This window comes from Hemiscyllium ocellatum, chromosome 21, assembly GCF_020745735.1.
Source record: "Hemiscyllium ocellatum isolate sHemOce1 chromosome 21, sHemOce1.pat.X.cur, whole genome shotgun sequence".
In the NCBI taxonomy this organism is placed as follows: Eukaryota; Metazoa; Chordata; class Chondrichthyes; order Orectolobiformes; family Hemiscylliidae; genus Hemiscyllium; species Hemiscyllium ocellatum.
Window position 1 is genome coordinate 60,384,607 of NC_083421.1, and position 26,351 is coordinate 60,410,957.

General features: G+C 42.0%; 1 protein-coding gene across 2 annotated transcripts in view; it reads left to right on the top strand.

Annotated features, from left to right (window-relative positions):
• Positions 1-26,351, top strand: part of LOC132825922 (collagen alpha-1(XXVII) chain-like) — a 593,955-nt gene that overhangs the window by 280,777 nt on the left and 286,827 nt on the right. For both annotated transcript variants that reach the window (XM_060841558.1, XM_060841557.1), the window contains exons 14-16: positions 6,688-6,732; positions 16,935-16,988; positions 21,622-21,666. In XM_060841558.1, the coding sequence (XP_060697541.1) occupies positions 6,688-6,732; positions 16,935-16,988; positions 21,622-21,666 (144 nt within the window). The remainder of the gene's footprint in view (positions 1-6,687; positions 6,733-16,934; positions 16,989-21,621; positions 21,667-26,351) is intronic.

Below are 26,351 nucleotides of genomic sequence, written 5' to 3' on the forward strand. Positions count from 1 at the left end.
CGAGCTTTTCTGGATGTTCGGGTTTAATTAATAGAGAGGTTCACTGCTGTGTCAGAACAGTATGGAGTTTTGAAATCTACCTACTGTACAGTCAGCGAGACAGCAACTGCAGATGGTGGTTAAACCTTCCTTCTGCTGAACAAACAAGAACTTATTAACCTTCAAACTGTGTGACTTTTGTTTTAATTACAAACCTGCTAATTAAACAGAGAAATCTGCAGGCCACAGTTTCTGCTGTGTGGAGGAGGGTACATACTGTATAAGCCACAATCTGCTTGTATATGCCCACATTTCCATTCTTGAATTACCTCATGGAAATCAGATCCATGATTCACTTACGGGCCCATGAGGCTGATTTTCCCGATCTTTGTGTGAACCAGTCAAACTGTCACCCACATCAGCCCCAGATGATGATACCATTGCTCTTCCAACAATAAAGGTATTCAGTTTTCAGGCAACTATCCCTTGGCATAATTGCGCATTTCCATGGAGCAACAGGAACATGGAGCTATAAGGGAGGACATTGTCGAACAATGATAGGGAAGTGGTACAAGGGTGAACCAAAGTGTCTTACAACCCCCTGCAGAACCTTCAAAGCTTCAGTGAAATGAGACTCAGGTTTTGCACTCTTGAGACTGTCCTGGTTGAGATTAAACCTTCACAAACAGGCCACCATCTCTGGTTGTAGAATCTTCATGTGATGCAGGGCTGCATGGTGGCTCACTGGTTAGCATTGCTGCTTCATGGTGCCAGGGATTCAGGTTTGATTCAGTCCTCTGTCTGTGTGGAGTATGCATGAGCTTCCTATGCCTGCGTAGGATTCCTCCCACAGTCCAAAAATGTGCAGGTTAGGTGGATTGACCATGCTATATTGCCTATAATGTGTAGGTTAGGTGAGTATTTCCATGGGAAATGCAGGGTTACAGTGATTGGATGGGATGCACTTTGCAGGGTCAGTGTGGACCTGTTGGACCAAATGGCCTGTTTCCAGACCATAGGGGATTCTATAATCTGTCCCATGGTCGTCAACCTCCTCCTTGCTCCCCCTATGAGTTCCTGGCAGCATCTGCATCCAGCGCAGAATCTTGGGCAAGGGTGGCCGAGACAAATTTTGGGTCAGTAGAGCCTGAGGTATCAGTAGTGAGGTGGGCCCAAAATGGACTCATGGTGGCAGCGGAGTGGAGTTTGGGCTGGTGCAGTACCTGGTGGCATCTGCACTGGCGAGGACTCAGTGACAAGGGCATCAGTGGAGGCAAGATGGCACTGAGGTGGGGACTCATTCCTAGCCTTCTGGCCCATGGTTCATGATGAAACACTTAACAAGAAGGACTGTAACATTGAACATTTTTACTTTATTTATTCTTTTTTCTGCCTATATGTTCTATGCTTCGTTTTTTTTTTCTGCGTTTCAAGATGGCACCGAAGCGTGGTGACACTATGCAACAAGTTTCACCATATTCTGTAACAAAATGCATGGTGACAAAAAATAAATTAAATTAAATCGATGACAGAGCTAAAGCTTACCTGTGGTTAATCCCATTGAGGGCGTTGACAGAGCCAGTAGAGAAATATAAAAGCCGCAATCCTCCGGGAGAGATGATGGCTGAGAGTTGTCATTGCTAGACTGTTAATCCACAGACCCAGGTAACATTTCAGGGACATGGGTTCAAATCCCACCACAGCGGAATTGTAATTCAATTAGAATGCAATGATTTCCATAAATCAATTGTCAGGAAAAGCCCATCTGGTTCACTCATCTCCTTTGCGGAAGGAAATCTGCCATCCTTACTTGGTCTGCCCTACATATGACTCCAGACCCACAGCAGTGTGGCTGACACTTAGCTGCCCTCTGGGCAACTAGAGATGGCCAATAAATGCTGGCCTGGCCAATGCCCTCATCCCATGATTGAGTAAAAAAGAGTAAGTACCAAAATGGAAAGACATCCATGTGACAAGGTCACATCTATTGACTCTGACTTCCAGCATCCACAATCCTTACTGTCTCCAATGTCCATGTAACATATCAGAAACTGATTAAGGATAAAGCTCTAACAATGTGCCCTCGAATTCTTCAGATGCAGAGATTGAAATGGATCAAAAAACAAAGAGTAATAGCCAGAGGAAACTGAGAATGATTACATGAAAATGAGAGCATCATCCCCAAATTCATCCTGTTCAAACTAACAGCATAACCTTGAGAAGTGAGACTTTGCTCCTTTTGATTTATAGGAAGTAGAAGTAATGAGGCAGTAACTCAATAAAGAGCTCTTTGAAAAGTTTAATATCAAAATGTTTTCACTTTTAACGATTTTGGACGCCAGCATCTCCTTGAGTTTCTCTTGAACCCAGTCCAATCCACGTCCTGCTCCAAGCTGAACTCTCAGCCAGAATTATATAAATATTAATGAGATAGAGAACCAATCAAAAGTGATGGATAAACAACATAAAGCTGTGTAAATTAATCTCCCTATCATTAATTTAACGCTCATAAGGGGTAGAATTTTCTCCTTCTTGGTGTGGGGTGGCAAGAATTGTGGGAGAACACAGCAACAATGGGAAAAAAAATCAGGATCTCAGTGTTGTGAAAAAGGTTTCTAATTTTCTCCTTAATCTTTAAGCAGTGACATCAGAATCTCACTATTGAGTAACGACTGACCATATTTTCATGCATTTGCATCTTATTACTAACCAAGCCTGCCTTACTTGGGAGCTACTTCCGATTCTGCACTCCAACCCCAAGAAACTAGATGTGTAACACAGACCAGGTCCCTGCTAGCTATGGCTCGCAACTGCTTATCCCAGCTGTCATCTCACTGTTTCTTCACCGCATGCATAACGGACACCATCTTTCTCTGACCTTCATCCACAAAAGTTAACAGTCACCAACCATCAGCTTCACAACAGCATAATGCCTGCTTTTTGAACAACTCTTACACCACTTCAACACTCCACTTCAGAGTTCAGAGATGCCTGCATCTTACACCTTGCCAGGTTGCTATCCCAAAAGGGACACGTGCATTTTCGAAACCGATCTGATTCACTAATGTCCTTCAGGGAAGAAAATCTGCAACCCTCACCTGGTCTGGCTTACATATGAATCCAGACCCACAGCAATGTGTTGATTCGCAATCACCCTTTGAAATGGCCTAGGAAGCCACTCAGTTGTATCAATCGCTACAAAGTCTCAAAGAAATGAAACTGGACAGATCACCTGGCATCAACCCAAGCACTGGAAAAGACAACACCAGAAATAGCCCTGTTGACCCTGCAAAGTCCTCTTCACTAATACCTGGGGCCAGTGCCAAAATTGGGAGAGTTGGCAAACAGACTAGTCAAGCAACAACCTGGCACAGTCATAATTCTCTCCCTCAGGGAATTGTAGAGCAACCCACAGCAGGTGGACTGCAGCGGTTCCAAGAAGGCAGCTCATCCTACCTTCTCAAGGGGCAACTAGGGATGGGTAATAAATGCTGGGCAAAGCATCCCACAAAATGAATAAATTAAAAACAAAAGCTGCATTTTATAGCTCTTATCTGGCTATCTCAGCACTTTATACTTACTTAGAGCCTAGAAACCTGTGTATCTTGTATTACTTTATATTGTGGTGGATAAGGAAAGTTGGGCAGAGGAGGTGAGTGAGATCCTTTCAGTAGATATGATGTAAGCAGTAATGGGAGTCGTAGCCTAAGTGAGAGGGCTGTGCAGTGGCAGAGTTAGAGTAAGTGGTTCCCCTGGGAGTTTGAGTTGGCAGATAGAAGATGGTTGGGATCCAGCTTTCGAAGATTGTTGGTCGCAATTGTATGGGGACTTTGGTAAGACCACACCGAGAGTATTGTGTGCAGGTCATGCCTCGTTTTCTGACGAAGGATGTTGAGGCGATGTTGGGGGTGGCGGGGGCAGTGGTGTGGGGACAACAATAGTTTCCCAGACTGAATCCTGGGAAGGCAGGACTGGCACATGAAGAGAGACTGAATCGGTTAGAAGAATCGGAGGAATCTCATAGAAACCTTTCAAATTCTAACAGGACCATATAGGGTAAACACAGGAAGGATGTTCCCATTGATCAGGGTCACAGTGTAAGGATACCGGGTGGGCCATTTAGCACAGAAATGAGAAGAAATTTCTTCACGCAGAGAATGGGGAGCCTGTGGAATTTTCTGCCACAGAAAGCGTCTGAGGCCAAAACACTGAGTATTTTCAGAAAGGGGTCAGATATATTCTTAAGGTGAAAAGGGATCAAAGGGACCACACATCATACCTGCAACAGCAACCTGCCTTCACTCTGTCCTTCCCTTCTGCACCAATCCTCTGGCTTTTCATAAAACCGTAATCAGGGAGAGATTGTAAAGCCAGCTGTCACTGTACTTCCTGGAATTGCCTTCACATATTAAACCCTTCTTTTATCGAACAAACTTTCAGTCAACATCCTGGGGGTTACCATTGAGCAGAAACTCAATTGGACTCTCCATATAAATACAGTGGCTAGGAGTCTTGCAGAAAGTAACTCACCTCCTGACTCCCCAAAGCCTGTCCACCATCTATAAGGCACAAGTCAGGTGTGTGATGAAATATTCCCCACTTGCCTGGATGGGTGCAGCTCCAACAACACTCAAGAAGCTTGTCACCATCCAGGACAAAGCAGCCCGCTTAATTGGTACCACATTCACAAACATCCACTCCCTGTACCACTGATGCTCAGTAGTAAGTGTGTACTATCTACAAGATGCACTGCAGTAATTCATCAAAGATTATTATACAGAACCTTCCAAACCACAGTCATGACTAATAGCAGCATATACATGGGAACACCACCCCTTTCATCTACCCCTCCAAACCACTCATCATGCTGGAAATATATCGCCGCTCCTTCCATGTCGCTGGGTCAAAATCCTGGAATTCCCTCCCGAAGGGCATTGTGGGTCAACCCATAGCACATTAACTGCAGCAATTCAAGAAGACAGCTCACCACCACCCTCTCAAGGAATGGGCAATAAATGCTTGACCCAGCCAGTAGTACCCACAACCAGTGACAGAATAATTAATGAATCGCTGCTCCAGTTCTCTTGTTATGCAGTGACGGAGGCTTTGTGGTTAAACCTTTACCCTGGTAATGCTGAGGACCCAGGTTAATTGGGCTAAGTAATATGAAGGGCTTATGTCTGAAACTTCAACTCTCTGCTCCTTGGATGCTGCATGACCTGCTGTGCTTTTCCAGCATCACACTTTTCGACTCTGACTCCCCAGCATCTGCAGTCCTCACTTTCTCTCAGCCGCTGAAGTAGTAAGCAGGATGGAAACAATTGTAAGCAAGGGAAGTTTGTAAATTTTCTAAGATATAGGAAGCCAACTAAATTTGTGCCAATAAAATCCAATCACAGGCTGTCTTTAGATTGGACGATGATCATCCTCGTGGAAACATTTGCGAGTTAGGAATTTGTTAACTGTAGCCCACTGATGTTTTCATGTGTGTGTGGTGTACTTGGAGCTCCAAATGCATCATTACATCTCGCCACACATTGTGAGTTCATATATAATTAAGCAGTGTTGATGAAGTATTTGATTGTGCCACAGTGCCACAGTTACAGCTTCACCAGTATTAGTATAATGGAGCAGCAAGATGTTTTATTGAGATGATAATTCTTTGCAGAGTTTTGATTGCACAGCAAAGTAATTGCATTTTTATTTTGCATTTATGTATTACGAAAGGGCTGTGATTCAGTCTGTGTTTTTACACACGCAGAGTCATTGAGCTGTACAGCACGGAAACAAACCCTTGTTTCCAACTTGTCCATGCTGACCTGATATTCTAAATTAATCTAGTTCAATTTGCCAACATTTGGCCCATATCCCTCTAAACCCTTCCTATTCGTGTACCCATTCAGATGCCTTTTAAATGTTGTAATTGTACACATAGACTTAAAGTAAGGGGCAGAAGGTTTAGAGGGGATGCCAGGACCCCAGGGGGTAGTGAGAGTCTGGAACTAGGTGCCTGTCAGGGTGGGAGAGGCAGAAATCCTCATCACATTGACAAAGTATTTAGATGTACACTTGCGATGCCAAGACATGCAAGGTTATGTACCAAGTGCTAGGTTAGAATAGGTAGAAGCTTTCATTTCTGACTGGCACACACTGAATGGGCTGAAGAACCTTTTTTTAATCTGCGGACCTCAATGACTCTGTGACATACAAAGCGTGTGATTCAGTCTGTGTTTGGACTGAACTCGATGTCATTCAGACCTTTATTTACAGGATTAAACCTCGCAGCGATTCCACTAACAGAAACATCAATGAGACACAGGTTCGGTATTTTACTCAGGATTTTCAACCTGGTTCATTTCCAGTTTGCCCCTCCCAACAAAATAAAATTGGTGCCCACTGGTTACAGTTCTCTCTTTTTCTGTGGGGTTCCTATCTCCCCACTGCGGATTGAAGGGCATAAGGTTTGCAAAGCTCTGTAGGCCACACCAAGCAGGATAACAAGCAGGTCTCTGTTTTGGAGACTGAGTGAACGTTGTCTGAACTTCATTTGTTTGCACGCCTTCCCTCGATAAGGGAGCTGCAGATTACACAGGGCACAGAGGGAGCTCGGTCATCCCCTTTCGAGCCTTGCCTTTAGAGATCTAATCACTTTCAAACTGTTTTATTTGTTTAGGAAAGAGCCAGTAATCTTCTGATCTTTGCTTACAGGGAGATTTGGGAGCCCCAGGACCTCCTGGCGTTCGTGGGCTGGTTGTGAGTACCAAACATTCCTTCCCTGATTCAATGCCACTCTTTATTTTGCATTGAGTTGGATCATTCAGCATTCGGCTCTCTCTCTCAGCTTTAAAAGTGCAGAGAATCCTGTCACTGTTCAGATGTTGCATTATAACTGTTTAGTTAGCCAAAAGTGGCAGCTGAACACCACAACCATCACAAATATTATTTAATAGACCAGATTTATTCATTACAGTTTCACAGTGAGCTATTCAAACACTGGGTTTGCAAATACTCAAATCTTTTAACTCACTAACAATACTTTGGTTTCAAAATACCATTGAATCATTCTCAGAAAGATATATTTTAATTCTTGCTTTGGTTGCATTCCTCTCTCCTGGCATATAGTCCTCCCTGGGGACATTCCAACCAGCACACAAGCTCTGACTGTTGCACTAACAATTAGGAGTAACTTTATTCTCGTAAAACTAAAACTATAGATTAAAGTTTTTGGTCAAAACACAATGAACTCTAAAATTTAGCACTTTCATAATATTTCTATTTTGCTCCCACTTCCTCTTCTTTCACAGTGTCTCCCTTACCAATTGCTAAAGAGAAATACTAAGACTTTTATTTGCATTAATGTAGCACCTCTCACAACTACTAGACATCTCAAAACACTGTGTGGCCTGTTAAACAGTTTCGACGTATAGTCAATGCTGTAAGGTAGAGAATGCAGCCAACCCTGAAAACACAGCAAGCTCCCAGAAAAGCAGTGTGGTGATGATCTGATCAGCTGTTGCTGTGATGTTGATTAAGATGCTCGAAACGTCGAATTCTCTATTCCTGAGATGCTGCCTGGCCTGCTGTGCTTTGACCAGCAACACATTTTCAGCTGTGATCTCCAGCATCTGCAGACCTCATTTTTTACTCGAAGATTTTAACCTACTGCGAATCCTCTTACAAGGATGCCTTCCTTGAAGAAGCTCTCTTCCTCCCTGTACTAAGATAATTATTGATCAGGATATTGTGAGGCAAACCCTCTGCTCTTTGAAACAGTACCATGGGATTTATAGCTTCTATCCAAGTAGTCAGGTGGAAGTGTCAGTCCACCAATTTAAACCTGATGTGGAGGTGCCAGGTATTGCACTGGGGTGGGCAAACCAGAAAAGTCACACCACATCAGGTTAGAGTCCAACAGGTGTATTTGAAATCACAAGGTTTCAGAGCACTGCTCCTTCGTCAGGTGAAATGGTTTGTCAAACATAGAAAACGTAAAAACATAGAAGCTAGGAGCAGGATTCAGCTATTTGGACCTTCGAGGCTGCTCCACCATTCATCACAATCATGGCTGATCATCCAACTCAATAGCCAAATCCTGCTTTCGCCACATAACCTTTCATCCCATTCGTCCCAAGTGCTATATCTAGCCGTGTCTTGAATACATTCAATGTTTTGGCATCAACTACTTCCTGTGGTAATGAATTCCACAGGCTCACTGCTCTTTGGTTGAAGAAATGTCTCCTCACCGCTGTCCTAAATGGTCAACCCTGAATCCTCAGACTATTACCCCCTAGTTCTGGACACACCCACCATCGGGAGCATCCTCCCTGCATCTACCCTGTCTGGTCCTATTAGAATTTTATAAGTCTCTCAGATCCCCCCCTCATTCATCTGAACTCCAGTGAAAACAATCCTAACATCATCAATCTCTCCTCCTTTGTCAGTCCCGCCATCCCCAGAATCAGCCTGGTGAACCTTCGCTGCACTCCTTCAAGAGCAAGAGCGTCCTTCCTCAGAAAAGGAGACCAAAACAGTACACAATGTTCTAGGTGATGAACCACTTCACCTGACGAAGGAGCAGCACTCCGAAAGTTGTGATTTCAAAGAAACCTTTTGAACGATAACCTGGTGTCGTGTGACTTCTGACACTGTTTAAACTGTGAGATGGTATCTCCCTGTACTGCAGAGGGATGCAAGCCATGTGTAGAACACACAAGCTCTAGAGTAGCAGCTAGACACATACTGTTATGACCAGCAACGCTGGTGACTTTAACTTGAGGCACCCCACATCTCAGGCTTAGTCAAAGAGTGATTGCAGACATCTGGCTTTCATAGGAACCTCAGCCAGATTCAGGAATTGGACTCATGTTAGTTAGATCGCAATGCATTGCAAATCAGGCTTCCAGCCCATTGAGCTAACCAGCCGTCCCCCACCCCTGAAATATGCAAACATTTGAATCTACATTGATCAGCGTGTACTTCCTACCTTTAACATTGTAGCTCTGATAAAGAGTGATTGCAGACATCTAACTAAACAGGTGTTTTGGGTTGTAGTGATTGGAACCAGATGGATCTCACTGACCATGAGATCCTTGATTGGGGATTGTTAACCTGGGCCAATTAGGGAGCCCTTCACCAGTTTCCTCATTTCCCCTCCCTCACCTTACCTCAGTTCCAACCTGCCAGCTCAGCACCATTCTCATGACCTGTCCTACCTCCGAATCTTCCTTACCACCTATCCGTTCCACCCTCCTCTTCAACCTATCACCTTCATCCCCATCTTTATCCACCTATTGTGCTATTAACTACCTTCTCCCCAGCCCATACCCTCTCACTTATCTCCCCAACCCGGAGGCTCCCTGCCTCATTCCTGATGAAGGGCTTTTGCCCGAAACATTGATTTTCCTGCTCCTTGGATGCTGCCTGACCTGTTGTGCTTTTCTAGCACCACGCTAATCTTGATTCTGATCTCCAGCATCTGCAGTCCTCACATTCGCCTAATTAGGGAGCCCTGGCTGATAAATATAAACAGGGGATTGGACTCTTATGGTGCAGTGGTAATATCCCTATCTCTGGGCCAGGAGGCCTGAGTTCAGGTTCCACTTTTTCCTAAGGTTGTAATAACATCTCTGAGCAGGGTGATCAGAAAATATCCATAAACAAGAGATTCAGCAGGTCTCCTCAGTCTACGGACCAGCTTTGAGCTGGCTGGTCAGAGCCCATGAACTGTGCTCCTGTGAATAAATGGTGATTTGGTAACAGGATAGCAGCCTCTGCACAGTTATTTCACTCAGTGTGTTGCATTTACTAGGCTGTTTATTTAACAATGCAAGTTGGCTTTAGTGGAACAAAAGTGGGAAAGCTGTGCTGCTCTTGCTCCAATATGTGCCGCTTTCTTTATTGAAACCATTGCTCAAAGTTGATGTCATGCAAATGTTGGGAGCATGATGTTTCTTGTGTGGGACAACTGAAGAAATTGTTGAAACCACCAAATGCTGGCAAGGGTTTGTAGAATGAAACCACTGGACAGTATTCTCTAATTAGACATACAGCACTAAGAAGGTAGCTAACAGAGACCAACGGATTTCTGAGTGGGGACTATCAGATAAAAATCCGGCAGCATATGGCGTATGGACTTAATCAGAGAGTGAACTTCTGTAAAGGTTGATGAACTTGCTTCAATAAGGACCCAGATCCTTAAATGATTCAAAAGGGCAGTGATGGGCTCCATGTAACCTGCACATTTTTAAGGTGAGAGGAGAAAAATTTAAAAAGGACAAGAGGGGTAATTGTTTTACAGAGAGAGTGGTTGTATGTCACAGCACAGAAACAGACACTTTGCTCCAACTCGTCCATGCTGACCAGGTATCCTGACATAATCTAGTCCCATTTGCCAGCACTTATTCCACATCTCTCTAAACCTTTCCTATTCATATACCATTCCTAATGCCTTTTAAATGTTGTTATTGTACCAGCCTCCTCCATTTCCTCTGGCAGCTTATTCCATTCACGCACCACCCTCTGCGTGAAAAAGTTGTTCCTTAGGTCCCTTTTAAATTTTTCCCCTCTCACCTTAAGCCTGCATTGGAAAGATTTGGAGGGACATGGGCCAGGAGCAGGCAGGTAGGCCTAGTTAGTTTGGGATTATGGTCGGCATGAACTGGTTGAACTGAAGGGTCTGCTTCCATGTTGTATGACTCTATGCTGATGGAATAAAGGTCAACGTTCGTTTTTTAGAAATTACCAGAATGAATCCAGAGGAAGGTTGACCTACATTTTCACTCCCGACAAAAGCAATGAATTCAGGGCACAGCACAGGTTATCTCACACAGTTCAAAGTGCATTTTAATCCGGAACCAAGATACTTTTCATTCATCCCTTCTGAAGATTTCTGAGTTACAATCCATCATTGCTGTGTGATTCCCAGGGTGGTGTGGTCATCAGACACTGGCTATAGACACTCTGCACAGCTTAAGATAGTGTACAAAGAATGAACGAGGGAGGAATTGAGCGGGTTGCAGTTTTAAATACAGTTTGCTGAATAAATCTCAGAGTTACAGGATCAAATAAGGCAAAAATAGAAATATGTTATGGACCAGGCCAGACCCCCTCAAAATATTTCAAGAACGTAGCCCAGACCCTAACTTTGCTAGTTGTTTTAAGCAGGTGTAAAGTGGATATCCAGGAAAAATGCAGCTGGTCAAACCATTTCGTTTTAACCAAAACAGAATTTATTTGCAAGATTACCAAATTAAATATAAATAAAAGAGAACAGAACACCAAATAACTTAACTTGTCCAAAACCCAACACATTATACCAACTTAATGATGGTGTTTCTAATACTTGTAACAATCTCCATAAACACCCCTAGTCACTAAATGTAAAATCAAACAAGGGTTCTTACAGGAGAGAGAGAGATGTCAGCATGAAACACCCACTTTCATGTAGCTATTTCTTGGATCAGCAACATCAAAACACTACCTGTCTGCTTGCAGTGAATACCCAAACTGCCAAAAACGAAATCAAACCAGAGAAAGGCTGAACTGGGAGAACTGGCCACTCTCCTTTCATTGTACAAGTGTGTTTCACAAAGACCTGAAAGCCTTTTGCTGAGGCAATATCTGTTAGCTTTCATCAAACTGGCCATAAAATCCTTCCAATTGCTGCTTTTACGACCTCTATGAAAAAAAAGCCAAAGACAGCATAACCTTGTTAAAGGAGCAGCATCAACACAAATTTAACTGAGACCTTGTTCCAGGGGCACAGAGGCCCAAGTAGCTTCATTTTGTGCTGTAACCATCCAGTAGTTCCATTGCATATTCAAACATAGAATCCCCGATAGTGTGGGAGCAGGCCATTCGGTCCATCCGGTCCACACCAATCCTTTGAAAGATATCCCACCCAGATGCACCTCTCTACCTTAAAATAAATTTAGCAAAAATACCTGCGACTTGCTGTTCCTAAAAATCCATTTGCCAATGGGTGGCTCACCCCTTTTTTCATTCTTAGAGGTTTGTTCATCTAACACTCATTTACATTCTTTTCAGAAGTGCATTAACAAAACTTGGCTGAACGCTCTCACACAAGAAGACTTGTTCTTTGATTTTCTTATGCAACAAATAATCAGATCTGTGTGCTTTTTTAACTAATTGGAAAATGGTACTGTAAGCATTAAGAATGTCGCTCCTGTTTTAAATCTAATGCTACTGAAACTCAGAGCCTATAATTTTTTCACTGATTTTGAAATGTTATATCAATCTTGTCACTCCTACTTAATTCCCTTCATGCTCCGGGGTAGAATATTAATAGAACAAGGGGTAATTATCTGATTTTCCTTTAACTATCTCCAGGTGGTTCTTTTTAAAACACTTCAAAAATGTAATTTTAGTCAGTTCTATGCACTCATGTGCATAATTGCATTTTTAGACATGAATAAATAAGCAGAAGTACACAGAACAATTTTTTTCCTATGAGATTAATAAAATTCCAGCAATTTATTTCTAGTACCTTCGATCCCATGAGCTCACACTGTGCACAAGGCTTTCTGGTAGACTGATTCAAGTATTAGCTTAATCAAGGAAAGGTTTTCTCCTCAAATAGTCGCTTAAATGACAAACAAAATCCACAACTATTTTCTGAGTTCTTGTACTGAGCGATTTATCTATTACCCAAGGGTAAAGTAAATGCCATCTGTAGGATTGATGAGGAGCCATACTGGGTGAGTTGGCCCTGGTGTGGTATGTGCCCCTTTCTTGGAACCAAAGAATCCCTACAGTGCAGAAAGATGCCATTCAGCCCATTGAGTCTGCACGAACCTTCCAAAGAGCATCACCCTGTAGTACCGTAACTCTACATTTTCAACTATGGCTAACCCATCTAGCCTGCTCATTCCTGGACACTATTGGGGAATTTAGTATGGCCAATCCACACATCCTTGCACATCTTTGCACTGTGCGAGGAAACTGAAGGTCCTGGAGGAAAACCACACTGACAGAGAGTGATTCAAATGTGGAATAAACTTCCTATGGAAGTGGTGGACATGGGCACAATTACAATGTTTAAAAGACATTTGGATAAGTTCGTGAATAGGAAAGGTTTGGAAGGATATTGGCCCAGAGCAGGCAGGTGGGACTAGTTTGTTTTGAGATTATGGTCGGCATGGACTGGTTAGACTGAGGGTCTGTTTCCGTGCTGTATCTCTCCATGACTGTTTTACTGTATGTCTATGAACTGTACTCAGATAGATAAAGGGTCATTTGCAGTCAACAGTGAGGAGCAGACATCAGGGGGACAGATACTGGTGAAATGGTGAGATACACACCATTAATGCAGAGAGATGTGGAGTGGTGCATTTTGGAAGGAGCAATGAGGAGGAAAGATATAAATGCCAACTATAGACCAGTGAGCCTGACGTCAGTGGTAGGCAGTTTGTTGGAGGAAATCCTGAGGATCAGGATGTACATGTATTTGGAAAGGCATGGACTGATTAGGGATATTCAACATGGCTTTGTGCATGGGAAGTCATGTCTCACAAATTTGATTGAGGTTTTTGAAGAAGTAACAAAGAGGATTGATGAGGGCAGAGCGGTGGATGTAATCTTTGTGGACTTCAGTAAGGCGTTCGACAAGGTTCCCCATGGGAGACTGGTTAGCAAAGTTAGATCTCACGGAACACAGGGAGAACTAGCCATTTGGATACAGAACTGGCTCAAAGGTAGAAGACAGAGGGTGGTGGTGGAGGGTTGTTTCTCAAACTGGAGGCCTGTGACCAGTGGAGTGCCACAAGGTTTGATGCTGGGTTCACTACTTTTCGTCATTTATATAAATGATTTGGATGTGAGCATAAGAGGTATAGTTAGTAAGTTTGCAGATGACACCAAAATTGAAGGTGTAGTGAACCACAAAGAAGGTTACCTCAGATTACAACGGGATCTTGATCAGATGGGCCAGTGGGCTGAAAAGTGGCAGATGGAGTTTAAATCAGATAAATGTGAGATGCTGTATTTTGCGAAAGCAAATCTTAGCCGGACTTCTACACTTAATGGTAAGGTCCAAGGGAGTGTTGCTGAACAAAGAGACCTTGGAGTGCAGGTTCATAGCTGCTTGAAAATGTATTTGCAGGTAGACAGGATAGTGAAGAAGGCCTTTGTTATTCTTTCCTTTATTGGTCAGAGTATTGAGTACAGGAGTTGGGAAGCCGTGTTGCGGCTGTACAGGACATTGGTTAGGCCACTGTTGGAATATTGCATGCAATTCTGGTCTCCTTCCTATCAGAAGGATGTTGTGAACCTTGAAAGGATTCAGAAAAGAATTACAAGGATGTTGCTAGGGTCGGAGGATTTGAGCTATAGGAAGAGGTTGAATAGGCTGGGGCTGTTTTCCCTGGAGCATCGGAGGCTGATGGATGACCTTATAGAGGTTTATAAAGTCCTGAGGGGCATGGATAGGATAAACAGACAAAGCCTTTTCCCTGGGTGGGGGAGTCCAGAACTAGCGGGCATAGGTTTAGGGTGAGAAGGGAAAAATATAGAAGAGACCTAAGGGGCAACTTTTTCACGCAGAGGGTGGTATGTGTATGGAATGAGCTTCCAGAGGAAGTGGTGGAGGCTGGTACAATTGCAACATTTAAAAGGCATCTGAATGAGTGTATGAACAGGAAGGGTTTGGAGGGATATGGGCTGGGATTGGGATTGGGTTGGGATATCTGAACGGCATGGATGAGTTGGACCGAAGGGTCTGTTTCCATTCTGTACATCTCTATGACTCTAAATGAAACCGCACAGTTCCGGGGGAATGGGTGAAGTAAGAGAGAGATCGAAAATCCAAACTGTTGAAATCATCAGGGTAAACTGATAAAGTCACAGGAAATGAACGGAAACAAAAGGTCTGACATAGAGATCACAGCAACACTTCATAAAGACCTTTCACCTCAGTGTGATTAATATGCCCGATTATGGACATTACAAAATTCACATTGGCCTCACAGTGGGAACAAGTGGAGATGCACGAGATTGGAACCAAAGTTAGGGTCTTAAGGTACGTGGAGAGATGAGAAAGGCCAGACTTGTTCTTTCTTGAGAATACAACATTACAGGGAGGTTTGATCAATGTGTTCACAGTGATCAGGAGCTTTGACAGAATAGATTCATCAGGAATTGGTTCCCCGGTAGAACAGCTAATAACCAAAGACCATAAAGTCGAAATGTTTCATGAGAGTGGGGAATTTTTTTACGCCATCGGTTCTGTTTTAGAATGTATCGCTGTACGTAAAATGGCAGAGGAAGCAGACTAAATATAACTTTCAAAAGAACAGTACATAATACTCGAAAAAGAGAACTTTGTACTGGCTGTGAGGGAAAAAAACAGGAGTGTGGGACCAATTGACTAGCTCTTTCTCAGATCTGACAGACTGAATGGCCTTCTTTTGTGATTAATCAATCTGCAATCAATATAAAACAGAAGGGCTCCAGTTATCAAGGTATGGACCACAAGGCAAAAGAAGCAGTGAACTACAGGATAGAGTGGGACAGCTACATCATTCACATGCAGCATGCAGGGGCATCAAAGAAAAAATATTCGAACCTGGTGCAAGATCTGATAGCAAATAAATATTGTTGGTTTTGTAATTCCTTGCAGATTGAATGTCAAAAGTACTTACAAAGGCAGCATCTCATTGAAGTTAAGTCAGAAGTCACATGGCACCAAGTTATAATCCAACAGGTTTATTTAAAATCACAAGTTTTCAGAACGCTGTCACATCATCAAAGGAGCAGTGCTCTGAAAGCTTGTGATTTTAAATAAACCTGTTGGACTATAACCTAGTATTATGTGACTTCTGACTTTGTCCACTCCAGTCCAACTCCGACACCTCCACTAAATTAACACCTCCATTAAATTAACATCTTGGTGTTTCATTCCCCAAATTGATCCATGTTGCGACAACATGTTAGGTATTTGTGTGTAATTAAACAAACATTTAGTGTATTATCGCCATTCAATCATAAGTCAGTAACATTGCTCATTGTCCATGTATGCTGTGTACTTATAAGCACCTTTAGCACATATTAATGAATGTGTTTATGACAAAGTCATTCCTTTCATATTTTAATTCAAAATCATAGTCCAGTGCAATGAAGGAAAGTTAATGGTTGGTAGGTATTGGGCTAGAATCTCCCTCTGGGAATGACCAACAGAAGTTGGGCCTGCTCCAGGTCCTAAATCCACCCCCAGGGCAAACAGTTACCCACTATCTTGGCGTGGCCAGAGGGTGATGTCTCTGTTCAATTACGAGGTGGGTACACTGGAAAAGAGGGGATGGGGGCCACGGTTTGCAATCAGACATTTTTCAGTCCAAATGTAGCAGTAGACAACACTTTCTCCTTTTGACATATCTGTTTCTTCCTCTTGTAGCTGATTAGATTGGGATTTAGTTTTTATTGTCATGTGTACTCAAGTACAGGATACAGGAGTACAGTGAAATGTTCACAGAAACAGGAAAATAAAGAAATAAGTTAAGAAGATAGGCAACAATCTTCTTAGCATAAAAATAGATTCTCAACTTTGTGAAAAACATTGATATTTGCACTGTTGCCTTGCCAGACACTCCAGCAACCTGATAGTGTCAGTGAACTGTGTTCACACTTATATTTCAGCAATTAGTAATCAATTAATTCCTACTTGACTCATTGTTTCACCATATAGAAAATCATTCTTCAGTTGAGTGAAACATTTATCCTTTGAGCAAGCGATTACGCAGTGATGTTTTGCATTGCAGCTGCTCCTATTATGTACCTGAGCTGGGACGTTAATGCCATTCATTGCTTAGGACATAGGGGAATTCCATTTCTGATGGAGCTGAAGACCAGTTGAGATATAATGATTTGTTTCACATTTGACCAGTTTGTTTCAATCTTGTAAATGGTCACAGACTTGAATTGACTCTTTTTGTTCTCGGCAGGGGGATATGGGGCGCCTTGGGAAGATGGGCTTGCCTGGACAGCGAGGACCAAAGGTGAGATGGATTATTCCAACTCTTCATTTGTCAGTGTAACCAAACGCTGAGTGATCACTATTCTGTTATACTCTGTTTCAAGGCAATGGCTAAAATTTCTTCAAGGATTAATCTCACTAAAGAAAGCTCCCATTTATTCATGAAACCCGTTGATCCAACATAATGGGTTCATAGTTTGAATCAGACAACATTTTCTTTTCGATTTCCGTAAAAGGGTGGGAGGTAGATCACACACAACCAACCCATGTATGTGAAACCCAAAATAAAATGTTAACGGTTGGACATGATACTGTGATTGGGCAGCATTTGCTGAACAATTTGGAGTGTGTAGGTAGCTGGATGAACAATTGATTTAATTTAATCGGTTGGGCTTAGAAATGACTCATTTGCACTTGCTAGCAAAGACGTGCAGGAATGTTCTCTGCAAACAAAAGAAATAGTTCAAGCCTGGTTTAAATGATCCAGCAACTTGGGAAGTTCATAGTTCCCTAATGTTTCTGTCATGGTAACACCTTGGCCAGTCAGAATTGTCTGCCGATCAATCAACATCTCTTTCTCCCGTACCATAAGTTGTTGTGATTGTTTGAAATTTGGCATTCTTTCATTTTATCCTGATGAGTGTAAGATGGGAAGCTTTGCCAACACATTTGTCTTTTCAGCAAATGAATAAGTTAAAGTTGCTAGACATAATGCAAATTGACTCTCTGACAATCCTTAATAATAATGAGTCTTTCAATGCAAATATTGCTAATATATTAGAAGATTTAAAACTTTCATTATGTTACTGCACTCACCACTTGTATTTAAATCATAGCTGTAATATAAGAAAATGTTCTCAGATGCTTCACAGGATTATGGCAAAGTAAAGTTAGATAGGGAGGTAATAGGACAGGCAGCCAGAACCTTATAAATAGAGGCAGATGTTTGGCGGTGTCTTAAAGAAAGATGGAAGTGGACGTGAAGAAGGAGAGAGGGTTAGGGAGAGAACTGCAGAATTTCAGGAGACTAGAGTTAGATGAGCACAGATATCCTGGAGGATTGTATGACTAGTAAGGTAAAGTGAGCCAGGAAAGATCTCTTCTCCCTCTCAGAGGGTTGTGAGTCTTTAGGACTCCTGTCCACAGAGAGCAGTGGGGGCAGAGTCCTTGTATATTTAAGATGTGGAGGTGCCAGTGTTGGACTGGGGTGAACAAGGTCAGAAGTCACACAATACCACAGGTTTGATTCTTTTCTGATATAGTAGAGCAAATACGCATCTGAAAGCACATTGTTCATCAGCAATGTGTCAATCAATATATACTGCAATTGCTGTTCACAACTGAAAATGGACTCTATGTGATTTAATACAAACATCAAATTGTCTTTTCTTGGATGTAATAGTACAGCCATTCATGTAGACTTAAAATTGTGAAGTACTTTTGATGTACACCGCAGCTAAAAGTAAGCACTACTTCCTCCGCAAATATCCACACTACTGACCACTTTGAATAAACATACCACAGTTCGTTGTGTGGAGGTGTTTGTCTTAGTTTTTTACAGCCAAGTGTCATGTATAAATAGAAGCTTGTAGTCATGTCAGAAAGCCTCCAAATCACACTCTTCAGAAATTCTGAGTTTTTGCTCCAATTATATCAATAAAATTATGGATGGGAGTGTAAACTGATTCTATATTTCACTCCCCTCCTATTAAGGCTCAACAAACTTTCTTTGTGAGCTGTACAAAAACCATGAGAATAGAGATATAAAATGCTGCTCAGATGTTTGATGTGCAGAATCCAGTTTCAGCAAATCCTGATGGAACTATGCGTAACACAAACAGAAAATGCTGGAAAATGCTCAGGAGGTCTGTGAAGAGAAACAGAGGCAGAGTTAATGTTTCGGATTGATTGCACTTCCTCAGAACTAAGTTAAAATCACACAACACCAGGTTATGGTCCAACAGGTTTATTTGGAAGCACCAGCTTTTGGAGCACTGCTCCTTCATTGGGTAGCTAGTTGGGCAGGATCATAGGACACAGAATTTATAGCACAAGGTCATAGTGTCATGCAACTGAAACAATATAATGAACAAACCTAGAAGATGTAACAGCAATCTAGGTTTGTTCAATATATCATATCAGTTGTATGACACTATGAAGTTGTGCTATAAATTCTGTGTCCTATGATCCTGTCCAACTGGCTACCTGATGAAGAAGTAAAAAATGAGGTCTGCAGATGCTGGAGATCACAGCTGCAAATGTGTTGCTGGTCAAAGCACAGCAGGTTAGGCAGCATCTCAGGAATAGAGAATTCGACGTTTCGAGCATAAGCCCTTCATCAGGAATAATGAAGAAGCGGTGCGTCAAAAGCTAGTGCTTCTAAATCAACCTTTTGGACTGTAACCTGGTGTTGTATGATTTTTAACTTTGTCTACCCCAGTCCAACACCTCCAGCACCTCCTCACCATTCCTCAGAACTGATTATCTTACAACGGTAACTTTCTCAACACCAATGGGCAGAGAAACATTCTGATGAAACCGTTAATTCTATCTCTCTCCTCTCAGATATTGCCAGACTCACTGAGCATTTCCAGCATTTTCTTTTGTTTTAATTTCAGATTTTTAGCTATCACAGTTCTCTGTCTGTCTTAAAATAAAAAATAATGATCTATTCTATTGGAATGTAACTCAGTAAACCTTTACTGAATGAATGACTCATTATCTACTCCCATTTGACTGTGGGCAGTCACAGTGCTGGTTAGTCACCCTTTCCCTGTTGTCCCCAGTCGGTCACCCATTCATCTTCCAACCCAGCTCTGTTTAAATCTCTCATGTCTGGTTTCAGGCTGTTCTCTTCTCCTTCTCCCATTTCCATCTCTCACCACACTATTTTTCCTTCCTATCTGTCTGTCTTTCCCTCTCTCTGTCTTGAGGCCTGCATGATTTCATTTGCTTCAGGGCTGCTTTATTTTATACTCCACAGTCTTCACTGGCCTCCAGCCGTGCCAGTTTGTGACTTTGTCTTTTTCTTTACTTCATACATCCATCTCATCGTCCACATCTCATGAGTGACCTGTCACTATTCCTCTGTTCTTGAAATTGCCCAGGTTTCTGCACTGCATGGTGAGCCTGGCTTGTAGATTATTCAGTTTCAGCAAGATATCACAGTTACTCCAAACAGAATAAAATCATTGTTTAATTTCTATTTCCTTGCTTCACTGTTCTGTCACCACTGATCCAAGTACAGTCTGTTCTGCTGTAATGTGTGTTTGTTCAACACGAATTGGCTTTAATGCAATTGAAGAATTTAGACCGTAATTTGTAGGGCACAAACTTTCCTTACCTGCGTTGGTTATAATGCGATTCTGGCCCCATTAGTTTCAATGCCGCTGCTATTGCTCGATTTTCTTATAGCATGAGGTCGCATGAGAACAGAACATTCATGTTATATCAGAACCTATTGTACTTGAAACTGCGCACTTTCTCTGAGTCTTCGTCTTTATATCTTCACTCTGATCCTTTTCTCTAGGTTCAACCATAAGCAGGATCTTTGATATAATACTGATCTTCAAACGTTTGGCTCCCAGTCTGTTGTTCCAGTTCACCAGAAAGCCCGTCATGTTCTCCTCATTCCACCGCATAAATCGTGCACATTTACAAACATCGGTACAGTGAGTGACATTGGGGGTTGAGCTTCAATGAGCATCTATCCAGCAGGAGGTCCATCTGAATAAAAACAGTTTAACCTTGTATGTTTGAATATCATCCACTTAAGAGATCAAAGTTGGGACTCCTGAAATGAGTAACGTGCTTCCTGACTCCCCACAGGATGTCCACAATCTACAAAGCACAAACTAAGAGTGTGATGAGATCTTCCCCATTTACCTTGATGTGTGCAGCTCCCGACAGCACTCAAGACACTTGACACCATCCAGAAGAAAAGAGGTCACCCACCATTCACCTCCTCCCCAGTAGCAGCAGTGTGTACCAACTACAAGATGCATTGCAGCAGCAAAGACAGCACCTTTCACACCCACACCGTCTACCACCCAAAAGGACAGGGCAGCAGATGAAGGGGGGATATCAACACTTGCATGTTCTCTTCAAAACCACAGGTCATCTTGACTTGGGACCAGATCATTCAGTGTCATTGGATCAACATAGTGGAGCTCTCTCCTTAATAGCATTATGCGTACGCTCACACCTCAAGGTTTGCAGCAATTGAAGAAGGCAGCTCATCCTCACCTTCTGCAGGGTAAGCACGGACAGGCAATAAATGCTGGCCCAGCCAGCAATACCCACATCCTGAGAATAAATGCAAACTCAAACTAGGATAGACCAAGAGGATATTTGACCTTTTTTTGTATTTTACATTTGGTCAGTTCTGCTATAACATGGTAGTTCTGTTCTCATGCAATGAGAGCATCACGTAATAGCAGCACCACATAAACTAATGGGGTCAGAATTGCGTTCTAGCCAATACACGCTTTAAAACTTTGCGTTTTAGATCAGTGTCCCAATTCATCAGTCATGTTATAATGAATTTGTGTCAGTGATTATAGCAGAATGATCTGTATTTGTAATATCTTCAGGAACCTGGCGGTTTCTGTCTGGAACATGTTCATGTTAATGAATCTGACTGTCTGTTTTCCTAGGGGCTGATTGGAAACCGCGGAGAACCAGGACTGAAAGGTGATAAGGTGATCTGAATACCTCTTTATTGCACTGTGATGTGACGTTCATACTTCCTTACAGCACTTGAGTTTAATATTCTCCTATTGCACTGCAATATAATACTAAGATTTGCATTGCACTACGTCTAATATTCTCTGGCTTGATATTTACTTCCTGCACTGAATTATTCTAATGCTTCATTATGGCAGAGTATATTGCACTCCGTTAAAATGGCTAATATTAATTCTTTCTCAAGCATGGTGTTCAATCGATCTTCACTATCTGTTGTTAACTATATGTTAATTACTCTGCTAGGAGACACAAGGCCATTTTTAATAAAGTGCTGAGGATGCATATAAAGAGAGACTGTTAGCTCACTGGCTGGTAGCTAACGAGCAACCATACCAATGCTGCAATCTTGAATAAACCTGTTATTAAGAAACGAATTAGCATCTGTTTTCATTGGGAACATAGGAACAAGACAGGCCTTTCAGCCCATTGAACCTGTTTCACCATATAATAAGATCTTGGCTGATTGAACACTCCAAGGCCTTTTTCCAAAACTATCCCCCTTATCTCCTTCCTCCACCAACTGTTTCAAATGGGAGCTGTGACTTCCCTTTAATACTTCGAAGCACTCAGTTACAAAAGAATATTCAATGCTCCTTTGTTGTATGTGCAGTTTAATATTTGGCAGCATGAATTAACTCTCCAAGTAGCACATGGTTAAAATTTTCGTCCAATCTTTTTGTTCCCATTTGTGTTCCTCTTGTCACAGAACACCCCTGTTCAAGGATCCAGAAAAGCAATTTGCTGATCCCACTCTTTTCTCTCATCCACAGTGTGTCTGTGTGTATCTGTGTGTCTGTATATGTGTCTGCATGTGTCAGTGTGTGTGTCTATATGTATGTGTGTCTGTGTGTGTGTCTGTCTGTTTATGTGTGTGTCTGTATGTGTATTTATGTATCTGTGTACACCTGTTTGTCTCTGTGAGTGTGTGTGTGTGTGTGTGTCTGTGCGTGTTCCTGTTTGTGTGTGTCCGTGTGTGTGTGTCTGCGTATGTGTGTGTCTATATATGTATTTATGTATCTGTGTGTGCCTGTTTATCTGTCTGTGTGAGTGTGTGTGTGTCTGTGCATGTTCCTGTTTGTGCGCGTGTGTGTGTCTGTATGTGGACCTCTCTGCACATGTGTGTCTTTGTGAATGTATATATGTGTCTGTCTGTGTTAGTGTGTCTGTATCAGTGTGTGTGCCTGTTTGTGTCTGTCTCTATGAGTATGAGTGTGTGTGTCTGTATATGTGTATTTGTGTATGTCTCTGAATGTGTGTGTGTATGTGCCTGTGTGCAGGTCTGTGTGTGTATCTCTGTTCTGTGTGTGTGTCTGTCTCTGAATGTGAGTAGGTGTCTCTGTGAGTATGTGTGTACGTGTGTGTGTGTGTGTGTGAGAGAGAGAGAGAGAGACAGTAGGAGGATTATTGCACAGAGAGCCATGTGTTATCCTATTGGTAGATTGCCTAGTTACAACAGCCATGTGAGCCTGTAAAATGGGGGATGGGATCGTGCTGCTACCACTGGTCCATGACTCATCAGCTGGACCATATGGAAGGATTTTGTTGCAGTGGGAACATATTGACTGTGTTACAGAGTTCTGTACAGTAAAGACGGGGTGGGGGTGCTTTGGATGATGCAGTGACCTTCTCTCTACCTTGCCACATTGAAAATACCCTCCCTGCAGCCTGCCACGTGGTCAGGGCAGCTGGCCTCCATAACTTGCCCAGCACTCAATAACTCTGTACTGAGTGGTGATTTCAAGTGAGTTATTCGTTTTCAAACAGTCTTTTCCCTTTCTCTATTTGGTGAAGTACTCAGCCCCTACTCATCTCTGGCCACTTTAGGGAACTCAGTCTGTAGGAAATAAGTAGGAAAAAACTACCACTCTGTGCTCAACCATCAATGAGTTATTCCAGCCTTGTAACTGTTTGGTACTAATACCAAACCTGATTCTGCCATTATATCACTAAGTTAGCAAGACTAAGCTTGGCTCGTCCTGATAATTGTTCTTCTCTACACTTATTCTATTTCTTGCTTCTTTAATGTGGTAGTTGATTGTGCTTTATATGATATTCCTTTTCCAAGGTAAGCATGTCTCTTTATATTAATATCTTCTTGGGTAAAGGAATTAGTGCTGCTATTTTTATTTAATGAATAGATGTTGCATTAGTTACCATGAGACTGTACATAAAAATCACCACATTTTATGTTAAATCATTGCAGCACAATGAACAATATAATTAAGGTTGCATATTTCAAGATTATGCATCAGTACAGCTGTTCAGGAAATATTTTTCACACATTCTTCTGAAAGATAATTTACAGTCTTCTGCCGTAAACAGGTCTTTTATAAATACTTTGTGTTCTGCAAACATTTTGCTTTTGTACTTTTGCAAAATGCAACATAACTCTCATAGCAATCTTGTTCACAAAGAAAGGCTAATTATTGAGCAGAGTATTACCATAAAGATTCTGTACAGTGTTTGTTTCAGTTAGTATGTGTTCCTAGCTTGGCTAAAAATATTTAAACTCTTGCAAATTCACGGTCATATCAATTTCCAGTTGAGCTTATAAATTATTATTGGTTAGAAGTATCATTCTTATTGCTTGCCTTCTTATGTCTTGCATTTTATGAGATTTATTAACAAAGTTTTTGGGTTTCTCTTAAAAGTTAAGATTAATTTGTTATGTTAAGGAATTAGCAACATTGTTCGATGAATATTGAATTGACAGATTTATGAACCAAGCCTAATCAGCTGCTGGTGTGATTTGAACCAACATCCCCAGGGTGATATTAGATTATAAGGCTAAGTGTCATAACCGTTATGCCAGCATTTCTGCCAAAGCAGGGTCATGCAGAACACAAGCCAATGGAAACCAGGCTTTTCTTCCTTTCCTTTTCCACTTTCTTCTTCTCTGCCACCATCCTCCAGGACCTTGGATATGAAAAACAATGCAACTTGATACATAGGAGCGCACAAACATAACAATTAAGTCAACAGTAGGCCATTTGGCCCCTTGAACTTGTTCTGTCATTCTGTAACTGATCTGTTCACTCAATATTCCAGTCTATTCCAACCCCCTTGCTTGTTAAGAATCTATCGATCTTGGCTTCAAAACTTTTTCAAATCTCCACTTCCAGTAGGAGAGAGTTTCAAAGACTTACAGCCCTTTTGAAAAAACATTTCTCCTCATCTCTTTCTCAAATGGCTGATCACTTCACTTCAGACAAAGATCCCTAGTTCTAGATTCTCCTACATGAAAACAAATCCCTCCACATGTACCCTGTTTGAACTCCTTAAGATCTTGTAGGTTTCAACCAAGTCAGCCCTTACTCTGTCACAGGTTCTGTGCAAGATATGTATCTTCTTCGACCCACCCTAGAACACTGGCCGTTTGAGAGCTGAGAGTGTAATTATAGTTCAAGCATCTAATGTTTCCTGGAAGTCATTCATACATTGTAGAAACTGTCTAGTTTCCAGCAAAAATCTGCCTGTTTCTGCAGTGGAACACTCACACACATGTCCAGTTTAGTACACACTAAGTGTAGTGACAGCAAAGACGACAGATTCCTGATAGGTGATTCACTGTGGAGTGTCGTTCTCTTCGGATGTCTCACCTGGCTGCTCCTCGACTTTGGAGAATTATCCCACAATCCTGTCCCATTCCCCCCACCCTGTCAATGTTGTCAGTTCACTCAGTCACTTGTGTCCTGCTGTGGCAGGGCATATGAGAATCTTGAGAGAATTCTATGGGAAGGAAACACAAAGAATAAAATGGAAAGTAATTGAGTCAAGTCTGAGACTGGAGGAGGGTCGCAGAGTCATCAAGATGTATGGCATTGAAACAGACCTTTGGTCCAACTCGTCCATGCCAATCAGATATCCTAAATTAATCTAGTCCTATATCCCTCTAAACCTTTCCTATTCATATACCCATCCAGATACTTTTTAAATGTTGTAATTGTACCAGCCTCCACCGCTTCCTCTAGCAGCTCATGCCATACATGCACCACCGTCTGACCCTCAGGACCTTTTTAAATCTTCCCTCTCTCACTTTAAACCAGTGCCCTCTAGCTTTGAACTCCTCTACCCCAGGAAAAGACCTTGTCTATTCACCCTATCATGATTTTATAGGGGTTTGATTGAAGGGTGACAATAGAATGGCTTGATATGATTATGTGAATGAGGGCAGAAGAAGTGTTGTACAACCACACACTGACCACCAAAAGACGGTTCTCTGCTGCAGCGAAGTTTTGACCAAAGTGTAATCCACATTTAGCTAATGTTTAACCTGGCATCCAAAAAGACCCTGAGATATTTACCAACTTCTGACCTGGACCCGAACATGTTACCGAGTGGTACTTGATTGGGACTTCTCTTCATTTTCTGCTTGGAAAGCAGGCTGCTTTATATTCTTGATAACCTCCACCCTCCTCCAAAATAAACCAGCACCCTCAACCTCAAGCTTGTCTCTGAGAACCTGAGAAATTTAACCCAAATATGCTTTAAAAAGGATGTAATTTGGGGCACGAAAGGTTGTTTGTTGAAGATTTATTCTTTCCGAAGTTTTCATGAAAAGATCCTAAGAAGACTGTTAACAATATTGTTCACTTTCCGATAAGGTCAGCTTTCAACTGGAAAATGCAGTGGATAATGA